This window comes from Cavia porcellus, unplaced genomic scaffold, assembly GCF_034190915.1.
Source record: "Cavia porcellus strain 051 isolate PalLab524CR breed Dunkin Hartley unplaced genomic scaffold, mCavPor4.1 scaffold_16, whole genome shotgun sequence".
Lineage (NCBI taxonomy): Eukaryota > Metazoa > Chordata > Mammalia > Rodentia > Caviidae > Cavia > Cavia porcellus.
In genome coordinates this window covers 33,849,339-33,869,330 of record NW_026947499.1, presented here as the reverse complement: position 1 = coordinate 33,869,330, position 19,992 = coordinate 33,849,339, and the positions used below count along the sequence as shown (strand labels likewise).

Below are 19,992 nucleotides of genomic sequence, written 5' to 3'. Positions count from 1 at the left end.
CCCCTTGGACAAAGCAAGACATACTTCCAGCAGAGGCACCACGTTCTCCAGTAACACTGCCAACAAGAGTCCATAGAGACAGACTCACCGTGTGGACAAAGAAAGTTTTAAAATTCTTGGCTTCTGGTCGGAGTTCTTGTGACCACGGAATTTCACCTTTTAGGACCTTGTTGACAGGATCAACATAATATAAATGTGGCCCTTCTGTGAGCAACAGTTGTCGTCTTCGTGCAAACAAACCCTGATATTTAAAAAAAAAAAAAAAAAGACTCTTGCTATCACAAGACTGCAATGGTAACCACTGCCTTAGAGGGGACTGGTCTGCAAAGCCCCTCAGTGCACAAGGACACTGCCAGTTCCCTATCTACTCACCTGTGACACCTGCTCCTGCCTAGGTCCAACTTCTTTGGTCAAAAATACATGAGGATAGGGCCTTACTGCTGACAGCCACCCCACTGTTCCTAGGTACTCAGTTCTTCCAAGGCACAGAGGCCTATAGGGTCAGCAAGTCAGGCCATATGGTATGGACACATTAATTCATGGAGGCTGCATAGCCAGGAAGGAAAGTAAGAAGCCCATGCTCAGTATGAGCCTGATAGCACATTCTGATTATTTTCTAACACAATCTGTTTAATGTATAAACCACAACCCTTAATTATTCTGTTCATTTTTATATACTATGGAATCTGACCCAGGTATACGAGTCTATCTCTGAGCTATACTCCCAAACCTTTATATTGTTTTATTTTGAGGCTGTTTTGCTAAGTTCCACAGCCTGGGGTTGAACATCTAATTCACCCTTGCCTCAATCTCCTGAGTAGCTGGGATTACAGGTGTGTGCCATGGCACCTGGTCCTTCTAATGAAACACTTGACTACACTGGGGGATCAGATATGGCCTCCCCAACAAGGCAGAAGCCTTGAAAAAGTAAGCCAGGTTCCAGAGCAAGAACATAAGGCTGCCTTTTCTACCTGTCCTTTGCTGCCTCCCAGTGGGGCTCTGACTGCTTTCCTGGGCCACAAAATATGGCAATACTCTCTAAACAGTATGCCAGGATGAAGGTGCTACATTCAACAACTGTAGCAGAAGTCCAAGGAAGGAGTTGGGCCAAGTTAGAGGAATGAGGAAGAAAGAGACGAATGAGGATGAAGAGCAGCAGGAATCCAACTTACCTTTCGCTTATCCACTGGACCCATTTTTAATATTAAATTATTTTCTACAAACTGGTGCCTATTAAAAAAGAAGAAGAAGAAGAATAAGACAGTCATAGACATTATCTAGACTCTTCCTTCCACACAGATTTGCCAGGGCTTCTGTGGACTCAGCATGAATCAAGTTCCCCTCAGGGTCAGGAGATAACTCTGATTATAGGGAATGTTCCTTGTATCTAAACTGGAGTCTGCATCCCCTGTGGTCACCTCTCAGACTGAGGCACTTATATATCACAGGACAGGCGCTGGGGAGAGGTGCTGCAATACCAACAGGTAATACACATATCACTGTCATCTCAAAAAAGTAGAGTGCATGAAGCCCTGGGTTCAGTGATGAGGAACAGTATCCCCACACAAACTAGAAATGAAACAGAACAAAACTATGCTGAGAGGTGATGAATTCCCTGGAAAGGCATACACTGTTAGGAGTAAACTTCAGGATAAGATTGTCTTCTTTAGTTTCCATGCCAGGACCCCTGGTTCAGTGCCCAGAATCCAGAGTGCTTTAGAGTTATAAATTCCTGAAAGACTCAAGTTGGACTTGGCTCAGGAATATTTTTTCTGCTAGGTACTCTGGCACAGACCTCTAATTTCAGATCCTCAGAAGGTTAAGCAGGAGGACTGCAAGTTCAGGATCTGCCTGGGCAACTTAGCAAAACCCTGTCTCAAAAATATAAGGGGCTGGGGATTTAGCTTAGCGGCATAAGCACCTGCCTTGCAAGCAGGCAGTCGTGAGTTCGATCCCTGGTACCGATAAAAAGTTTAAAAAAATTAAAATATAAAAAGATGCCAGGTATGGTGATGCATGCTTATAATCTCAGCACTCCAGAGGCTGAGGCAAGAGGGCTGCTCTGGGTTCAAGGCTAGCCTCAACTGCATAGTGAGACACTGTCTACACACACACACACACACAGTCTGCCAAAAGAAAAAAACTATATATGCTTCAGGAAAAGAAAAATAGTTATGACTTTTTTTCAACAGATGCTTTTACCCTCATATGGGAGACCCAAGAGTATGTCATACTATTGCAGAAAACCCACTACCCTGTCAGCCCTTAGAAAAGAAATATAAAATGCATGTGCAGCAATCAATTTCAATGACCACTGTCACCAAATCAGTAGTCTGCCATATTAATAAGTGTCTAGAAGCTAAGGGCCACCACTTTGAGCACCTCTTGTAATCGTAGAGGCCAGAGTAACTTGTAACTGGGCACGGTGGAACACATCTGTAATCCCAGCACTTAGGAGGGTAAGGCAGAAGGATCACCTTAAGTTCAAGGCCAACCTGGGTTACATAGTGAGTTAAAGGCCAATCTAAACTATATAGCCCCGTCTCAAAACAAAACAACAAAGGTCTCAATAAATTTAGTATTAAAGTATTTATGCAAGTTTTCCTTTTCCTAAACTGTGTATATCCTTTTTGAGGTGGACTATGTATATATGGATGACGCTGTAGCTTAGAAGTAGCAAATTTGGCTACCATTTATGAGGTCTTGGATTCAACCCCCAGTACTGCAAAAGAAAGAACACAATTCCTCTAGGAGGTAGAGCACACACTTAGCATCTACCAGGCCCTAAGTCCTTGGGTTAAACCCCAGCACCCAGGAACAGAGAAATTTTTTTGACATTTCTGCCCAAGTAATAAAACACTGTGTGTCTGTCTGTCCATTTTTTTGTTTGGTTTGGTTGCTTGTGAGACTGGATCTCTGTAAATAGCTCAGACTTCCTTTAAACTCATGATCATTCTGCCTGAGCCTCTTGAGTGATGATGGGATTACAGGCATTTAACACTACACTTGGCATAATGAAATATTTTTATTCAAACACAAGAATTGGAAGATAAAGTTTCAAATATATGCTTTAATTTAATACATAATAGCAGTATATATACATCACTTTACCTCCTAAAAGCTTAAGAGACTATCCTAATGTTTACAGGCTATCTCATTTAGTTAAAGAGATTCTCTACTACTGTTTATATTGCTGATTAATGATACTAGGGATTCAACCCAGGGTTTTCTCACTAAACTACATTCATCAACATTCTCCCTGTCCTTAATTTTTTATTTTGAAACACAGTCCTGTTAAAATACTAAACTGCCCCAGCTAACCCTCAATTTTTAATTCTGCTACCTCAGCCTCCTGAGTGCTGGGATTACAAGTATGGGTCACAAAACCTGACTTTTTTTTTTTTTTTTTTGGTGCTACAGATTAAACCCAAGGCCTTCTGCATGCCAAGCAAGTACTTTATTACACTGAAATTCCTCATCTGAGATTCTACTGTAAAAATGCTATAGTTTTATTTGAAAAGGGCTTAGAGGGCTGGGGATTTAGCTCAGTGGCAAAAGCACCTGTCTAGCAGGCATGAAGTTGTGAGTGCAACTCTTGGTACCAAGACAGACAGACAGACAGACAGAAAGGAAAGGAAAGGAAAGGAAAGGAAAGGAAAGGAAAGGAAAGGAAAGGAAAGGAAAGAAAGAAAGTGAGTGAGCAAATGAAAGAATGAAAGAGGCTTAGAACAACCATGAAAATATATCTGGATATCTCCACAAATGGCTTAGAGCATTTTTAAGAGGAACTAAACCGATGGAACCAAGTTCTTTCACCAAACTCCACTGGCCTCACAGCCTGACCTAGCGTGACCTGACCAGTCCAACAACTAGGACCAGTGGTGCTTGTCAGGGAGGCTGCTCCACCAAGGGCCTGGCTTCAAGTCACAAACAATATAGATCATGTGGGCTTTAAAAACAACTTAAGATTCTGACCGAGAACAGAGCTTTGACCTTTATGAGGGAAACTGTAATATGCCTACTCTCAGAAGCATTTATTAGCTGGGTGTGGTGGCACACGCCTATAATCCCATCATTCAGGAGGTTGAGGTCAAAGGATTGTTGAGTTTGAGGCAAACCTTGGCTACAAAGTGAGTTCAAGGCCAGCCTGAACTGCAAAGTGAGACCTTGTCTCAAAAAAAAAAAAAAAAAAAAAAAAAAACACCACACACAAAAAAGCATTTATCAACCACCTAACACACACAAGACTTAAAACAGCTAGATATTTCTGAAGAGGAGATCTATTGAGAAGAAGTTACTACAATATAGAAAAAACAACTCACAGAGACATGAGGGTAATGTTTCACAGTCCACTTAACAAGCAGGCCCTGTGACATTTCAACATCAAGAAACCCAGGTGAGTAACAGGAAGATTTATTAACTATACTGGGGTGGGGGACAGTAAACATGGGAGACAAAGGATAGTAGTCACACCTCTGGCACCCTGGGCAGTGAGGCCTGATAAACAGGCAAGGAGGGGGAGGCCTCACAGTGCCATACATCCTCTCTTACCACACCAGAAAGAAAGTTTAAAAATCTTAAACCAGACAAGAGAAGCATGAGATAAAGATAGGGGGAATTCCTCAAGCGATGTGATGGGGTCATCCTCCAGGCTGAAAGCAAAAGGAGTCACCAAACACTGAATAACAGACAGGACATGAGAAAAAGTCTAACCACAAAATAACAGAGTTTTCAAGTCAACAGGCTAGGGAACATTTCTAGCAAATGCACCTATGAGTACAGGGCCTGTACTCTATGGGCCAACATCAAGCCCACAGCAGAAAAAGTGAACACAGCACCCAACTGGAAACCTATGACAGGAACTGGGCAATACAAAAAAACATTCTGAATGACCTTATTAAACAAAGAAAAGAAACAATGCTGCCGCTGCAGCACACCCCCCCCCCCCCCCATTCCCTAGGTGCCACAGTGTTGTCAGTACCACTGGCCAGGACAGACTGCTTGCTGCAAAAGCAGTGTGAAAGGTATATGGAGAAAGGACTACCCTTCAGTGCAAAGGGAAAAAAGAAAATGGAGAAGGACAGAACAATCGCAGTAGTGCCACTTTGCAGAGAAAGTACAGCCTGTAGTTGGTTCAGAGGCAACAAGGAGAGCAGCAAGCGCTTTCCTTTCCCCTTATAGTACGGTCCCAGGACTGCATTTTGCTCACTCTCAGACACACATGTGCACTCACAGTCCCTGACTCTCCTAGCTCTTCCCCAGGATGAGAACAATCACCTAGTTGCATCCTGGGAGGCAGAGGACACAGAGGATGGACAAAGGCTGACTGTGTTTAACTATAGTCCACACAATCAATCAATTAGCTTACAACCAGCTGCTGTATATTTATATACATGGAGAAGTATTTCAAGAAATAACTTTGACTATCTTCCTCAGAGTCAGTTCCAACTCATGAAGAATCTCATCCTGGGGCTGGGGATTTAGCTCAGCAGCATAAGCACCTGCCTTGCAAGCAGGCAGTCGTGAGTTCGATCCTCGGTACCGATAAAAAAAGGAAAAAGACAAAAAAACAACAACAAAAAAAGAATCTCATCCCCAACTTGACCCCACAGCCTTTCTCCCTTGCAAATTGTGTTATCTAAATACTCAGCCAGTCATATATACTGTCATGTGCCTATAGTCCCAGCTACTAGAGAGGCTGAGCCATGAGAATCTTTCAAAGTAGGAGTTTGACCCACATGGAAAACACAGTGAGAGTCCTATCTATAGTCCAGAAAGCAGGAAAGAAAGCAAGCATGCACGCACATATGCACACACACACACATGCATGCAAGCAAGCCAAAAATCAAATCTGAATCTGAGATACACTTTTTATTTTTGGTCTTTTTCCTTTTTATCGGTACTGGGAATTGAACTCAGGACTGCCTGCTTGCAATGCTGCTGAGCTAAATCCCCAGCCCCGAGATATACTTTTTGCAATGCTCTGCAATTCTGCAATGCTAAGGATTAAATCCACGGCTTCATACATGTTACACCTCCAGCCCTTTCTATTTTGAGACTCAAAATTGTCCAAGCTGGCCTTAAATTCATGATCCTCCTGTCTCAGCCTCACAAGTAGCTGAAACTGCTGTACAAGGGCACCACAACTCCCAGCCGAAACACTCCTAACTGTTCAACTTCACTTTGACACACATTTGGCTGCCTCAAATCAGGACATCTCACCAGCAACATCTTTAATCACTGTCAAACATACAGGGACACAAGGGCTGAAGGCTCCTCACAAAGGACAACATGTAAAATGTCACTTCTGTCAAGATTTCAAAGCAGGGTTCTCCCCTCCTATCCTATTGTACCCCACACAGATCCCGAGAGGACCACCTTCAAGGATCCCAGCTGGATGCCCTCAGCACAGACTGGCTGTCTCAGCATAGTAAGAATCTATCTCCAAAAATCTTTAAAAAATAAAAAATAAACTGTTTTCCAAAGCAAAAATAATAAATGAGATAACTGGTGCTGCTATACATTTTACAAATTTAATGTTAAGCCTGCACAATAGGGTTGCATTCTTAACATCAACCTGGGCCTCATCCTGTTTGATCTGTCATTTAGGCTGAAGTACACAAAAAGCCTAGCTTTATTTACATGAACCACTGAAAAAAAGAAGGCTTATTTTAATAACCTTTTTAGATAAATGTGGAAACTATTACTTGATATTATACCAACACTCAAAAGACGGTAAATATTTTTTGTTTATTTTGCAGTATTTAGGGATTGAATCTAGAGCCTTCATATTGAGCTGCATCCCCAACCTGTCATTACTTTTAAAAAATTCTTTTGTTTGGGAGGGAATGGGGTCTCACTAAACTATTAAATTGCCCAGGCAGGGCTTGAACTTGTGATTCTCCTACTTCAGTTTGCTACACTGCTAGGATGGCTTGTTACCACCATGCCTAGCAACAAGCAACATTTTCTTCTTTTTAAGAATAGCTTTACTATGGTCTAATTTACAGACCACTAAATTTATTCAAGAGTACAAGTCAATGGTTTTTCATCAAATTTAGAGTTGTACAATCTAAAGTCAGAACATTTCCATCACCCAAAAAAGAAACTGCATGCCCATTTGTAATCAGTCCTCTTCCCACACTCAGTCCCAGGCAACTACGAATCTACTTTCTGTCTCTATATACTTGTCTTTCAATTTTTTCTGTGTGTATGTATGCTACGTATTTTATTTAAGAATCAAAATTTTCCCCAAGCAAAAAAGAAAGTTGAGTGCTTTGAATGGTCTTTCTAATTGGCTTTTGCTAGAACCATAAGTCTATCATTACTGGGAAGAATTATTTGTATCAAGTCTTCTTTTTATTTACTGTGCAAGTTTGCAGTAATATAATTATATTCTTCATGGAGAGCTGGTACACAACACATCTTAATTCCTTTTTTTAAAAATTTGCCTCCCCTCCTCCTCTATCTCTTGCCCACTTTCCTTTTGCAAAAGATCTAGCTATTTTGTATTTCTTTGACTTTATTTATTTATGCTTTCGGTTTCTCACTTGAGAAACCATGTGATACTTCAGCTTTCCTGTCTCATTTATTTCACTTAACATTATGGTCTCACAGGGCATGGTGGTACATGCCTATAATCCCAGCACTTGAGAGACTGGGGTAGCACTGCCACAAGTTTGAGGCCAGCCTGGGCCACACAGTGACTTCAAGGCTGGCCTGCACTACACAGCAAGAACCTGCCTCAAGAAAAAAAAAAGTCTCAAGATGCATTCATGACTCAAAATTCATCCTTCTTTATGGCAAAGTATTACTCCATTGTATATAAAGGCCACATTTTCTTTATCATTCATTTGTTGATGGACATAAACGCTGCTTTCAAGATTTAGTTATTATGAGTTGAGCTGATATAAGCATAGTATGCATAAAATCACTGTAATACAAAGTCTTTACCTCTTTGGGAAAATACCTAGAAAAGGAATACCTGGGTTAAATGGAATTCCTATTTTTAGTTTTTTGAGGATTCTCCATACTGATTTCCATAATGATTATACTAGTTTACATTCCCACCAGCAACGCAGAAGGGGTCCTTTTCCCCTGGAGCCTCACTAGCATTTGTTATTACTGAATTTCTTGGAGATAGTCATCTTTTCTGGAATAAGATGCAATTCCAGGGTTGTTACAATTTGCATTTCTCTAATGGCCAGAGATACTGAACATTTTTTCATGTATTTATTAGTCATTTCTACTTCTTCTGAGAAGTATTTATTCATTTCAGTTGCCCATTGTTTGACTGAGTCCTTTATTTCGGGTTGGTAATTTTTTTCCCATTTTGTAGGTTGTTTGCATTGCTGTGCAGAAGCTTTTTAATTTGATACCATTTGTTGACTCTTGGTGCTATTTCTTATACATTTGGGGTTCTGCTCAGAAAGTCTTGTCTTCAAGAGTCTTACCTATTTTATCTTCCTGTAGATTAAATGTTGCTGTTTTAATATTTACATTTTTGATCCATTTTGATTTTAGTTTAGTATGCGGTGAGAAATAAAAGTTTAGATTCAATCTTCTATATATGGATAGCCAGTTTTCTTAGCAACATAACAAGCAGTAGTTTCTTAAATGTTAAGTGCAGTTGGAAATCTGGACGACAAGGAAATTTTTCATATACTGTGACATTAAAAGCCATCAATTTGGGCTAGGGATGTAGCTTAGCAGCACAGTGCCTGCCTGGCAAGTGCGAGCTGGTGAGTTCAATTTCCAGTACCCAAAAAAAAAAAAAAAAAAAAATCAATCTGCTTCACACTTAGAATGGATCCTCTAGCCTTATGTGACTTTATAACACCATATATTCTTTTTTTTTTTTTTAATCGGTATCGGGGATCGAACTCACAACCATGTGCTTGCAAGGCAGGTGCTTATGCCGCTGAGCTAAATCCCCAGCCCCCACCATACATTCTTTATCTGGAAAATACCAGTTTTCTCAGTCATGGAAGACTCCCAAATCATGACAAATAACATTCTACAAAATCAGAATCAGTTCATTAACATCACTACTGATCTTGTCAAAAGTCTTCAAGTATGGGAAGATGTCAAGTTTGCAGTTAATTTTCCAAAACCCTACTTTTTACTTTAAGGTTTCAATTTTATCATTTGTACAAATACTTTCAATTGTTTCCTTGAAGTCATAGGTTCATTTCTATCATTCTCAGGAAAAAGATCAGCCAAATGGCCATACTTGTATAACCAGAGTTAGCCCACAGGTCTAATTCCAAAGATGGTGGTGTCCCTAGAGAACAGGCTAGCAGTCTCAGCAGTCCTCTCTTGGAGACAGCTCTCATATATGGACTGCAGCACAGGTGCTTTATGCATACTTCCCATGTATTCTACAGAGCATCAGTGAAACTCATCAGTCTTAGCAACACTCAGAGGTGAAACTGGGGTTTTCTTCTCTTTTTATAAGTGTGTGGTTTTCCATTTCAGACATAAAAGGTTATAACAGTGCTTGGTTTTTAAAGAACTCAGCACATACTCACTTAAAATGTTGGTTTTTTGAAACAAGTTCTCAAGCCTGGCCTTGAACTCATATGTAAGCTAGGCCGGCCTTGGCTCACAGTGATCCTCCTGCCTCAGTCTCCTGGGATTGTAAGGGTATACCACCATACCCACAAAAATTGTTGCTTTTTAAATGTAAAGTATTTCCTTAAAATTAAAATGTTGTTTTATCTTTAAACTTTGAATGATGGTCTCAAAATGATGTCACAATTTCATTGAACCTGTAATCCTATGAACATCCTTTTCACAGACAAAAATGGCAAAGAATAAACATCTATATAGCCAAGGGAAAGAATGCTTTTGTTCCATTTTTGTTTCTTATTTACAGCTTTGTCAAGTTTCTATGGTGTAGATTTCCACCACTTCATGCATCACACAATTCTTTGGTATTTCAGTTTCTTTCTGTTTTGGGGTGCTAAAGATGAAAGCCAGGGCTTTACATGTGAGGTAAGCACTCAAATACTAAACTATATCCCCAACTCCTTTTTCTTTTTTCTTTTCTTTTTTTGTCTTTTTCCTTTTTATAGGTACTGGTGATCGAACTCACGACTGCCTGCTTCCAAGGCAGGCACTTATGCCGCTGAGCTAAACCTCCAGTCCCCTTCTTTTTTCTTTTTGTTAGCAATTATCAATTTATTAAAATAGACATCTGCAATGGTACTTCAACCTCAGCTTCTAAATCAGCAGTGACAGCAGGAACCTGCTCAACATCCTGAGAAGGGTTATACCAGCAAGTGTGATACTTATGGAATTATTATCTGGAAAGGATCCCCAGGGACACTCTCAGTCTTGGGTCAGCATCCGAACTGCACCTTCACTTTGAGATTCCATTCCTTTGCACCTCTGCAATCAGCATACATCCTCTCCAGGGATTTCTGTCACAGCTGACAAAGATGAGTCTAACCTACCAAACCACAATCTCTGGTTCTGAGTGTCCTTCCATTATCTTGAAAAGTCAAGGCCATGGTACAACTTCCTGAATGATTCATTCCGCAGCAAGAGAGGACAGCAGTGAGCCAGGCATGGGAGAAAACAAGGCACAGGTCTGCAGCACTAACGACTGCACCTTTCTCAGAAGGCTTGGGTTCCTTCTGAGCATCTCTGGATTTAGATGGTGCTGTTATGGTTGAAAAAACAAGTCTCTTGTTTTTAAGTCAATGACTCATACTTACATGTAAAAAACACATTATAGATATTCTTTTAGAAAATTTATTAGTATCTAAAGTAACATTTTAAGATAAAATTCAAAATTTGGGGAGGGTGCTGAGGATCAAATCCAGGACCTTGTATATACTAGGAAAGAAGTCTCCCACTGAGCCACATTTAAAAAAAAAAACTCACGACTAGGGATATAGCTCAGTGGCATAAGCACCAGCCTGGCAAGCACAATGTCCTGAGCTCAATTCCCAGTACAATTAAAAAAAAAAATTTTTTTTTTTTTTTTGAGACAGGATCTGACTAAGAAGTGCAGACTAGGGGCTGGGGATTTAGCTCAGTGGCATAAGTGCCTGCGTTGCAAGCAGGCAGTTGTGAGTTCCATCCCTGGTACTGATAAAAATGAAAAAGACAAAAACAAACAAACAAACAAAAAAAGAAGTGCAGGCTGGCCTCGAACTTCTGGTGACCCTCCTGCTCAGCCTCCCAAGTGCTGAAATGACAGACATGTGCTACCATGTCTGGCATACTCCCTTGATTTAATCCCCAATATTGCAAACAAAATAAAACAAAACACTAACTTTTTCCCTATCCCTAATAACCTTATTTTAAGAAGCAAAGTGTTAAAGGACATATTTAAACTCCCTATAATTGTAGTTATTTCTGAGAACTGGCATTATACTCAAGTCTTTCTAGAGACAATAATTTCTAATGGTATGACATCCTAATCTTAGTCACATGTAGGCTTTTCTCTTCCTCTGGACTGTGGTAGTAAAGTCACTGAGAATTCAGGCCCCACCCCCATCCCTTTTTGGAGACAGGTTCTCACTATGTAGTGCAGGCTGGCCTTGAACTCACAGCAATCCTCCTGCCTCAGTCTCCTCTGAGTGCTGGGATTATAGGCCCGTGCCACCATGCCTGGCTTAGCTCCTTTCCCTCTCACTCTTCCCAAAGGTCCCTTGAGCCATGCGTCCTTTTTTCCTGGCTTACTCAGCTCTCAACTTCTTCCTGTCTGCCTTCTCTTTACACCCCATCCTATTCCATGTCTACCCAAGAGATCTCCACTGCCCTGGGCCCCATTCTACCCATAAAAAAGCTATAAGCATAAAAACTCTTGAATAAAATATAGGTTTAAAAAAATTGAGGCCATTTTCAACAAGTCTAAAATGGAAAAGGAAATAAAAACAAGTTGAGTTTTATAACTTCCAAAATACATCATCAACAGAATGATGAATAAACTGGAAGGAAAATCGTGACAAAATATACAACACAGAACATCTTGCATACATATGGCTATTAAAACTTGACTTTTAAAAGATGCAAAGGAAAAATAAATAAACACAAAATAAAAGATGTGAACAAACAGGTGTGGTGGCACACAGTTATAATCCCAGCACTCAGAAGGCTACAGCAGGAGGATTGCAGCAATTTGAGGCCACCCTGGGCTGCATAGTGAATTGACGGCCAGCCTATACTACACTGTGAGAACCTGACTCTAAATAAATAAACGAACAAAGTATACAAAGTACCTCAAAAAAGTAAATACAAGTGCCCAATAAACATGAAAAATGTTTGCCTTACTACAAATAGAAACAAAACCTTAGAAATCCTCTGACTGCCTCAGCAAAAGGCCAGTTATTTCAGTCATAGGGTTTCTACATCTGGCAAAGCAAGAAATTGTCTGCAGCCTTGCCCTCTTGAACTAGGATACTTGAGAGTCCACTCAATCCTTGGCCCCACAGCCTTCTAAACATCACATTCCAACCATCCTCTTGGAGTATTCTCTCTCTCTTTTTTTGCTACTAGAAATCAAACTTAGGACCTTGCACTTGCCAGGCAGGTGCTTATGCCACTAGGCTATATCCCCTGCCACAGAATGTCTTCTTTTTAAGAACATTCAAGCACTCAAATCCTAGCACTCAAGAGACCGCTGTGAGTTCAAGGCCAGTGTGAATTACATAGTGAGACTTTATCTCAAAAAAAGAAAGGAAGAGAGAGAGAGAGAGAGAGAGAGAGAGAGAGAGAGAGAGAGAGAAAGGCAGGCAGACAGACAATATGCAAAAAGAAAGGGGAAAAGAAAAAAGAAGGGACATTCAAACTGGTAGGTCAATATGTCATTATGAGCCTCACTCAGCATCCCTGCTGGATATTTGCTACTCAGACTCACTGCATTTAAATACAGAAGTCTTTTATCCCTGTAATTCTTACCAAGGGTTTCCACCGGCCTGCTTCTCCAATAATAACCTCTTCTCATCTTCAGAAAACTGTAAGTCCAGTTCAAAAGAGTTAGTGTCCAAATCATGGATGTACTGCTCTATGTTGCTGCCTGACCTATGGGGCAGGCCAGCATCCACTGCAGACAGGGAATGGGAGGAGGAGGATGACGACACTTGCATGCAGCCAAACTGGCTCAGGAGATTATCATACTGCAGGGAAGAAGAAAAACAGAGAAAGGTGCCTTAACTTGCCTCTCAGGTCAAAACCCCACACAGTATGTATCCCTGAGGTCCTCCCACACCTGGTGGACTCCCACACACAACCAAAGAATGTGGCTGTCTGTCCCTTCTGGTAAGCATACAGAGATCTTATTCTCCTCTGCCAGATCATCTGGGTTGCTAAGCCAAGGCAGCAGTGATTTTAGTGCAGCTTTGGAAGATTTTTAGGTATAAGCTAAAGTTCCTCAGTCAACTAAAGTAGAACTCTATGCTCAGGAATAGGCTGGAAAACATTTCAATGCTGATCAAACCAGAAAAAACGTACATCAATGACAAGGAACTTCCAAAAATCACTTCTAAGTATAGTGAGGTCACAATGGAGAATGGCTGAGCTCAGATATGACGGGCATGACAACACATGTCTGTAATCCCAACCCCTGAATGGCTGAGGCAGGTGGATCATAATCAGTTCAAGGCCACACAGTGAACACAGGGTTGGCCTGAACTATACAGCAAGACCCTGGCTACATAGGAAGTTCACAGCCATCCTGAATTACACAGCAAGACCCTATCTCAAAAAAAAAAAAAAAAGTTTTAATAACAAGGTAATAATAAAACCCTATACTTGTAATCAAGTCTTGGGAGATAAGGAACCTCAAAGTCAGTGACCCTAGAGCTGCACCTTTCAGATGAGGCAGGCCTGCTCCTGCTAAGCATGGATCTGCACTGACTAAGGGCTACCCTCTAAACCCACATGTCCAGAAATTCAAGGCCCAAGTATCTCTTAGAGATAAGCAGCATTCAGAAACTCTTAGACACAATTATAAAAGCATGGAGCCAAAAGCTCTGGTGCCAGAAACCAATGAGCTCTGATGCCAGAAGCCCAGACATCAGTGCAGGCAGGGAGCTGTGCTTTTACCCAGCATGGGCCACCAACTCCACTTCTATGGACACAACTCATCAAACCACTCACAGCTGAGGACATGAGAAGGACTTAGCCCTCCCAGGGCCTTGTGGCCACAGTCACATAGCAACGAAGTGTCTAACCACCCATAGGTCTGCAATGCTGGCTCACACTAATCACACAAATCCATGTTCCATGGCACAAGGGCATGGACCCCTTGTACACAAAGGAGCTGTGCCCTATAGCATGACAAGCAGACCTCTCTGCCCAGACTTGCCCATTGATACTGGCTTACATTGCCATAGCAGTCCTCGTCGTCCTCTGACATGGCTGGCAAGTAAGCTGTGAGCTTCGGGGGTGTCTGCTGGTGCAGATTCTCCCATGTGATAGATTCAAAGAATGAATGAGCCTTGAGAGGTTCGTACCCTTCCATCTCTTCACAGCCTAACCGCTTTGTGGAATCCAAAACCTTAAGTGGTAATCAAAACAAGTTACTGTCAGAGTTAAAGCGTAATTCTAACAAAAAGGATGTTTCGGAGCAAAATCCTTTTAGATTCTTAGTGCTTCCTGGAGGTCCATCCCAGGCTGCTGAGTTCTTGTCTTACCCTGAGGCTCTGCTCTCTGTCTCTCAAAGATGAAAATAGATTTGACATCAACTTCTTCAAAATATAGCAGGCAATAAATATTCTTTTAAAATATGTAATTATAAAAAAAGTACATGGTGAGATCAAGCCTGAACTACACAGCAAGATCCTATCTCAACAAACAAACAATATATAAAATATGCAGTTAAAAATCCTACAACAAGCTAAGCACAGTAGCACATGCCTGTATTAACAGTTACTTAGAAGGGTGAGGCAAGAGGATAATGAGTTCCAAGCCAGCATGGATAATTTGGCAAGAAACTATCAAAATAATCAAAAAGAGTTAGGGATAAAGCTCAGCAGTAGAGTGCTTGCCTAGCATGCACAACGCGCTGGGTTCAATTCCTAGTACTACAAAGAAAGAAAGGAGGGAGGGAAGGTAGGAATGTTCTAAAACTAGGAAAAAAAAAAAAAAAAAAAACCCCAAAAAACAGAAAATAAAAAAACCAAACTGATCAGCTCTAATAGCAAAAAAAAAAAAAAAAAACCAAAAAGCCTGGACAGCAAGCTCTTTCAGACATGATGCTAAATACCCCCCTGTCTTTCAAAGGGCTGTAGCACTATTTCTTGCTGGACATAGAAAGAAAAAAGAGACAGGAAGGCCTATGCTCACCAGACACACAAGGAAGCAAGCTCAACTCTCACCAAAGGGTGCTAAGGAGTAAGAAATGAGTGGGAAGAAGCTGATCCTGGAGCTTGAACTGACTCTGCTCTCAAGAACAGAGGTAAAAGGGCAGACAGTGTCCAAAGTAACCAGGGACAGAACACTTCGGTTTCTGGAATGTAAATTGATATACCTTTTCCAGGTGCGTCTGCTTTAGTTTCATTATGTGATTGTTGATTTTTTTTTTTTGTCTTTTTCATTTTTATCAGTACCAGGGATCGAACTCATGACTGCCTGCTTGCAAGGCAGGTGCTTATGCCGCTGAGCTAAATCACCAGCCCCGGATTGTTGATCTTTAAAGTTTTCCTGTAGCTTACTATACAGTTGACATCAACAGATATCACTGTGTAGCATTTAAGCCATCTGTCACTGTAATAAACCTAGCTGCTCCAGCAACATTAACTGAAAGGGCTATGCAATGTTGATGAGCACATGTAAAATGAAAGAGTAATTTCTTGTCTTATTAAAGGTACTTTAAAAGTGAAAGGAATTATAATGAGGTGAGATGCAAGAAGACATGGCTCTATCTATAATCTCTGTCAACTCTGAACATACCTGTCCTTCAACATAGCAGCCTCCAGGAAGATCCTTCAAGTACAGAGTCAGAGAATTCAATATGTGGCCAGGGTTCCCTCATCAGAGACAATTCAAAAAGCTTACCAAGAGTTTTTCCACGAGGTCTCTTGCCTTAGGAAAGAATTTTTCTGGGAAGTCATATTCCAACTTAATGATCTTCTGAAATATAAGATATTCATTTCTATGAATTTAAAAAAAAAAAGCAGTCTTTCAGCGAGGATCTTGCAAACCTCCAGTACCAGGTACAACCTTCCTGGGATAACGCAGCATTGCCCTGCCACCCACAAGTCATCACATCCTATGTACTTGAGAGCTACAGAGTAAGTTCCTCCTTAGCTCACCAGTCCCTGGAACCGCTCTCCCACTCTGCCAGAAGGAGGTGTGCTTCAGAGAAGGAGGAAAACCCAAAGTCTTCTTACCCAGCTCGGAATGGTGGGAGTCCTGCCACAAGCTGGTATATTATACATCCAAGAGCCCAAAGGTCTGAACTTTAAGGTAGGGGGAAAAAAAAGAAAGAAAAATGGCATTGGTACAATTCAAATGACAAACACAGTTCATTTTTTACTCCATACTCTCCCAGTTTCAGTTTCTAATGTATTTCTGTCCCTTAGAATCAGACAGGTATGAAATTTGAACCTGCCCTTTTGTGAAACCTCCACTGAAATTTGGATTCAGAGGCGCCTGCACTCGGTAGGCACTACCAGCCAGGCTTTAGGTGGCCCTATTGCACTAGGGGCTAACAAATTCTACACATGCATCATAGTCCCATCCTAAAGGAAATACAGAGTTCACTGGCCATCAAGGAACAGCACTGGGAGAGCTGGCCCCATCTCCTGGTGGAGGTACAGTTAAAATTAACCCAGACTCTTTTCTGATCCTTTTTTGTGCTCACCCCAGGACAGGTGTGTATGCAAACATGCCTCAGGGCAAAGGATCACTGACTATCCATAAAATGTGCACATTGATATAGGCTCTGCCCTTCACCTCGCAGACTCAGCTATGAAAAATATCGCCTGTTCTTTATAAACATTTGGATTATCCATTTAAAAAAGAAAATAGTTCAGCTCTAAATGCCTCTAAGTCATTTCTAGAATGTAGCTAGATGTTCTGAGTCCCCAGCTGGCATGACTCTGAGGTTGCCACCCTCTCACCTAAGGGCTAGACACTCTCCCACACATTCAGCTCTCCTGCACACCTGCAGCATGCTGAGATGACTTTATCGGCCTTGTTCCCTCTGAGTCCTGCTTTCCACTCCCCTAAACACTGAGCTCACAGGCTGCAGACAGTAACATGATGCTCTGGAAAATGATGCTGTAAACTGGGTGAAAGCCACTGCTCAAGAAAAAGAGACCAGCTGCAGTGCCAAGACTTGAGAGAAGACTCTATCTTGGCCCTGGCATCCACAAGACTCTACCTTGGCTGGTACACAGGTGAGTTACTTGAGATAGGTTTAAAAATACAACAGGTTAGAAACCTGAGTCACAACACAATGAAGGGCATATAAACAAATGAATTTACATGCAACTCAGTAAATAGTTCTTACACTTGGCTTTATGTATGTTTAGTTAAAGTAAGAAGCACGGCAGAAAAAACAAGGCTGCAAAGCACACACTATCACCACCACCTTGGTACAGAAGCAGTAGAAAGGGAAGGGCACAGTGAAGCTGCACATGCCACTTCACAGAGTTCCCTCCACAATGTAAGAATTCAAGCAGTAAGGACACTCTGAGAGACAAGCATGGTGATGCACACCTGTATTTCAGCACTTGAGAGGTTCACTCAGGAGCATTGCAAGTTGAGGTCAGCATAGTATAGTGAGTTCAAAGCCAGCCTTAGCTACACAGAAAGAATCTTGTCTCCAAAATATAAATAAATACATAAAGTAAGGGCTCTGGTGTCACATGCCTGTAAGTCCCAGCATTCGGGAGGCTGAGGCAGAAGGACTGCAGCAAGTTTGGGGCCAGCTTGGGCTACAAAGTAAGTTTAAGGCCAACCTGAACTGCATAGTGAAATGCTGTCTCACAAAACAAAACAAAACAAAAGGATCTGGGTTAGCTTCTATCACTATGAAGTATCTCAGTTTCATCATAACCACGAATTTAGGATTTTAAATGTTTTGTCAATAAAACGATAATAAACAGGGAAGTCCTATAATTGTTCTGGAAAGCAGAGTATACTAAGGATTTTATAAATGCTCAGTTAAACCAAGTCAGGCCACTTGCTGAAACTCACGTGGAGGAATTTAGAGCAATCCTATCTTTCCCAATATGAAGACCTTGGGTAGGTTCAATCCCTGTATTACTAACACCCCCCCCCAAAAAAAAAATCAGAAAAATTTTTAATTATTTTTAATGACTATCACAAAATTAAGTTTTAAAAGCAGAAACAATACACTGATGCATCCCTCCAAACCCGACTACTTTTACTTGTTGCTTGCATATCCTCCTACAGAACATTAATCATTCACAAAGAACATGTATGTATGTCTCTTCTATACACAGAAGATAACTTGTGTGCCTAACTCCTTATACCTTATAACCTAGAGATCTTTTCCTTAGTGCAGAAGAGCTCAGCATCTGGGGAAGTACCAACAGCAAAGAGAGCTGGCTCTTGGATTAAGTGATATATCTGGAAAGCCAGGAGACTTTACCCACTACCTAACACTGCAGACATTGACAGGCGCACCCTCCTATGCCTCACAGGATGCTGAGCAGCATCCATGGCTTCTGCCCACGGTGAGCCAAGAGCACCCCCAACCCAAATGCAAAAACCCAAACTGTCTTCAGACATGGCTAAGTGGCCTCAGAGGCAGAACTGCATCTCCTGGCAACTCTGACATGCAACAGTTATTTTTCTTTTCTTTCTGTCTATTTTGGTTTTTTTGTTTGTTTGTTTTGAGACAAGATCTCGCTATGCAGTTCAGGCTGATTTTCAGCTCACTTTGTAGCTCAAGCTGGTCTGGACTCTCAACAATCCTCATGCCTCAGCCTCCCAAGTGCTGGGATTACAGGCATGTGCCACTGCACTCAGCTTTGACATACAACAGTTCTGATTCACAGGAAAAAGTCAAAATCTATACAATGGAATATTACTCAGAAAAAAAAAGGTCAAAATCTAACGAATGCATGAGGTTGGGTAGGGCTGATAACCACTGAGATGCCCAAGATTAAATTTTCAGAGCATCCCTTCCACTCTGCTATCAAGTTTGTGCCTATGGTTCAGCCCCTACTTGGAGTTTTCAAAACCAGGCTGGACTATATAGAGAGACCTGTCTGAAAAAACAGAAAGAAAAGAGGGAGGGAGAGGGAAAGGAAGAGAGGGAGAGAGGAATGGAAGGAGGGAGTGATGGTAAGCTGGCTAACTAAAATCACTCACTCATTCTCCCCAGGGTAGCCAACCAGAACAGGACAGTCTTCAAAGAGGCCATCACAAGGCCAAGTAGCAGAGTAAACCAAGCACTTATGAGTATGGGAGTTTAGCTCAGTGGCATAAGTCCCGCCTGGAAATACAAGATCATGAGTTCAATTCCAGGCGCAAAAATAAATAAATAAATAAAATAAAGTAACTAAGCACTTAGCAGAGTTTCACAGCCTAGGACAGAAAGATGCATCTATTCTAGAGACTTTGTTACCTAGAAATGTTTCCCAAACCTAGAACACAGATTCTAATGCACCTCTCAATATCCAAAAACAGCATCTTCAACTACTCCCTGATGCGGGCCATCAGGTCCCTGGCTTTCTGTCTTCTGCTACCCAGCTGACCTATGGACTGATCTTTTTCAACTCTGAAACCTATGATCTCACACACACAACACACTCCTAGACCAGTTCAGAACCTATGACCCTCATGTCACACTGCGCTTCTATTATTCAGGACTGAGTCTACCACCAAGGCCCAGTTGAATCTCCCCAATACCCTTGCCATCGTTAGCACAGGAAGGGCTGTCCCAGGACTGGCTGCCCTCTAATGGAAACTTCCTTTTCTCTTTCCTCCAAGGCCTTTGCCCACTCCTGCAGAGGTTATGTCACTGAACAGTTAGCTCTTCAGCATAACACTCACACTTCT

General features: G+C 41.5%; 1 protein-coding gene across 7 annotated transcripts in view; it reads right to left on the bottom strand.

The window, feature by feature from the left end:
• Pdpk1 (3-phosphoinositide dependent protein kinase 1) overlaps positions 1-19,992 on the bottom strand; it is a 103,171-nt gene that overhangs the window by 5,604 nt on the left and 77,575 nt on the right. For all 7 annotated transcript variants that reach the window (XM_063226334.1, XM_063226329.1, XM_063226331.1 and 4 more), the window contains 6 exons: positions 16,347-16,415; positions 16,012-16,108; positions 14,339-14,512; positions 12,913-13,130; positions 1,173-1,230; positions 89-241 (listed from right to left, as the gene is read on the bottom strand). In XM_063226334.1, the coding sequence (XP_063082404.1) occupies positions 89-241; positions 1,173-1,230; positions 12,913-13,130; positions 14,339-14,512; positions 16,012-16,108; positions 16,347-16,415 (769 nt within the window). The remainder of the gene's footprint in view (positions 1-88; positions 242-1,172; positions 1,231-12,912; positions 13,131-14,338; positions 14,513-16,011; positions 16,109-16,346; positions 16,416-19,992) is intronic.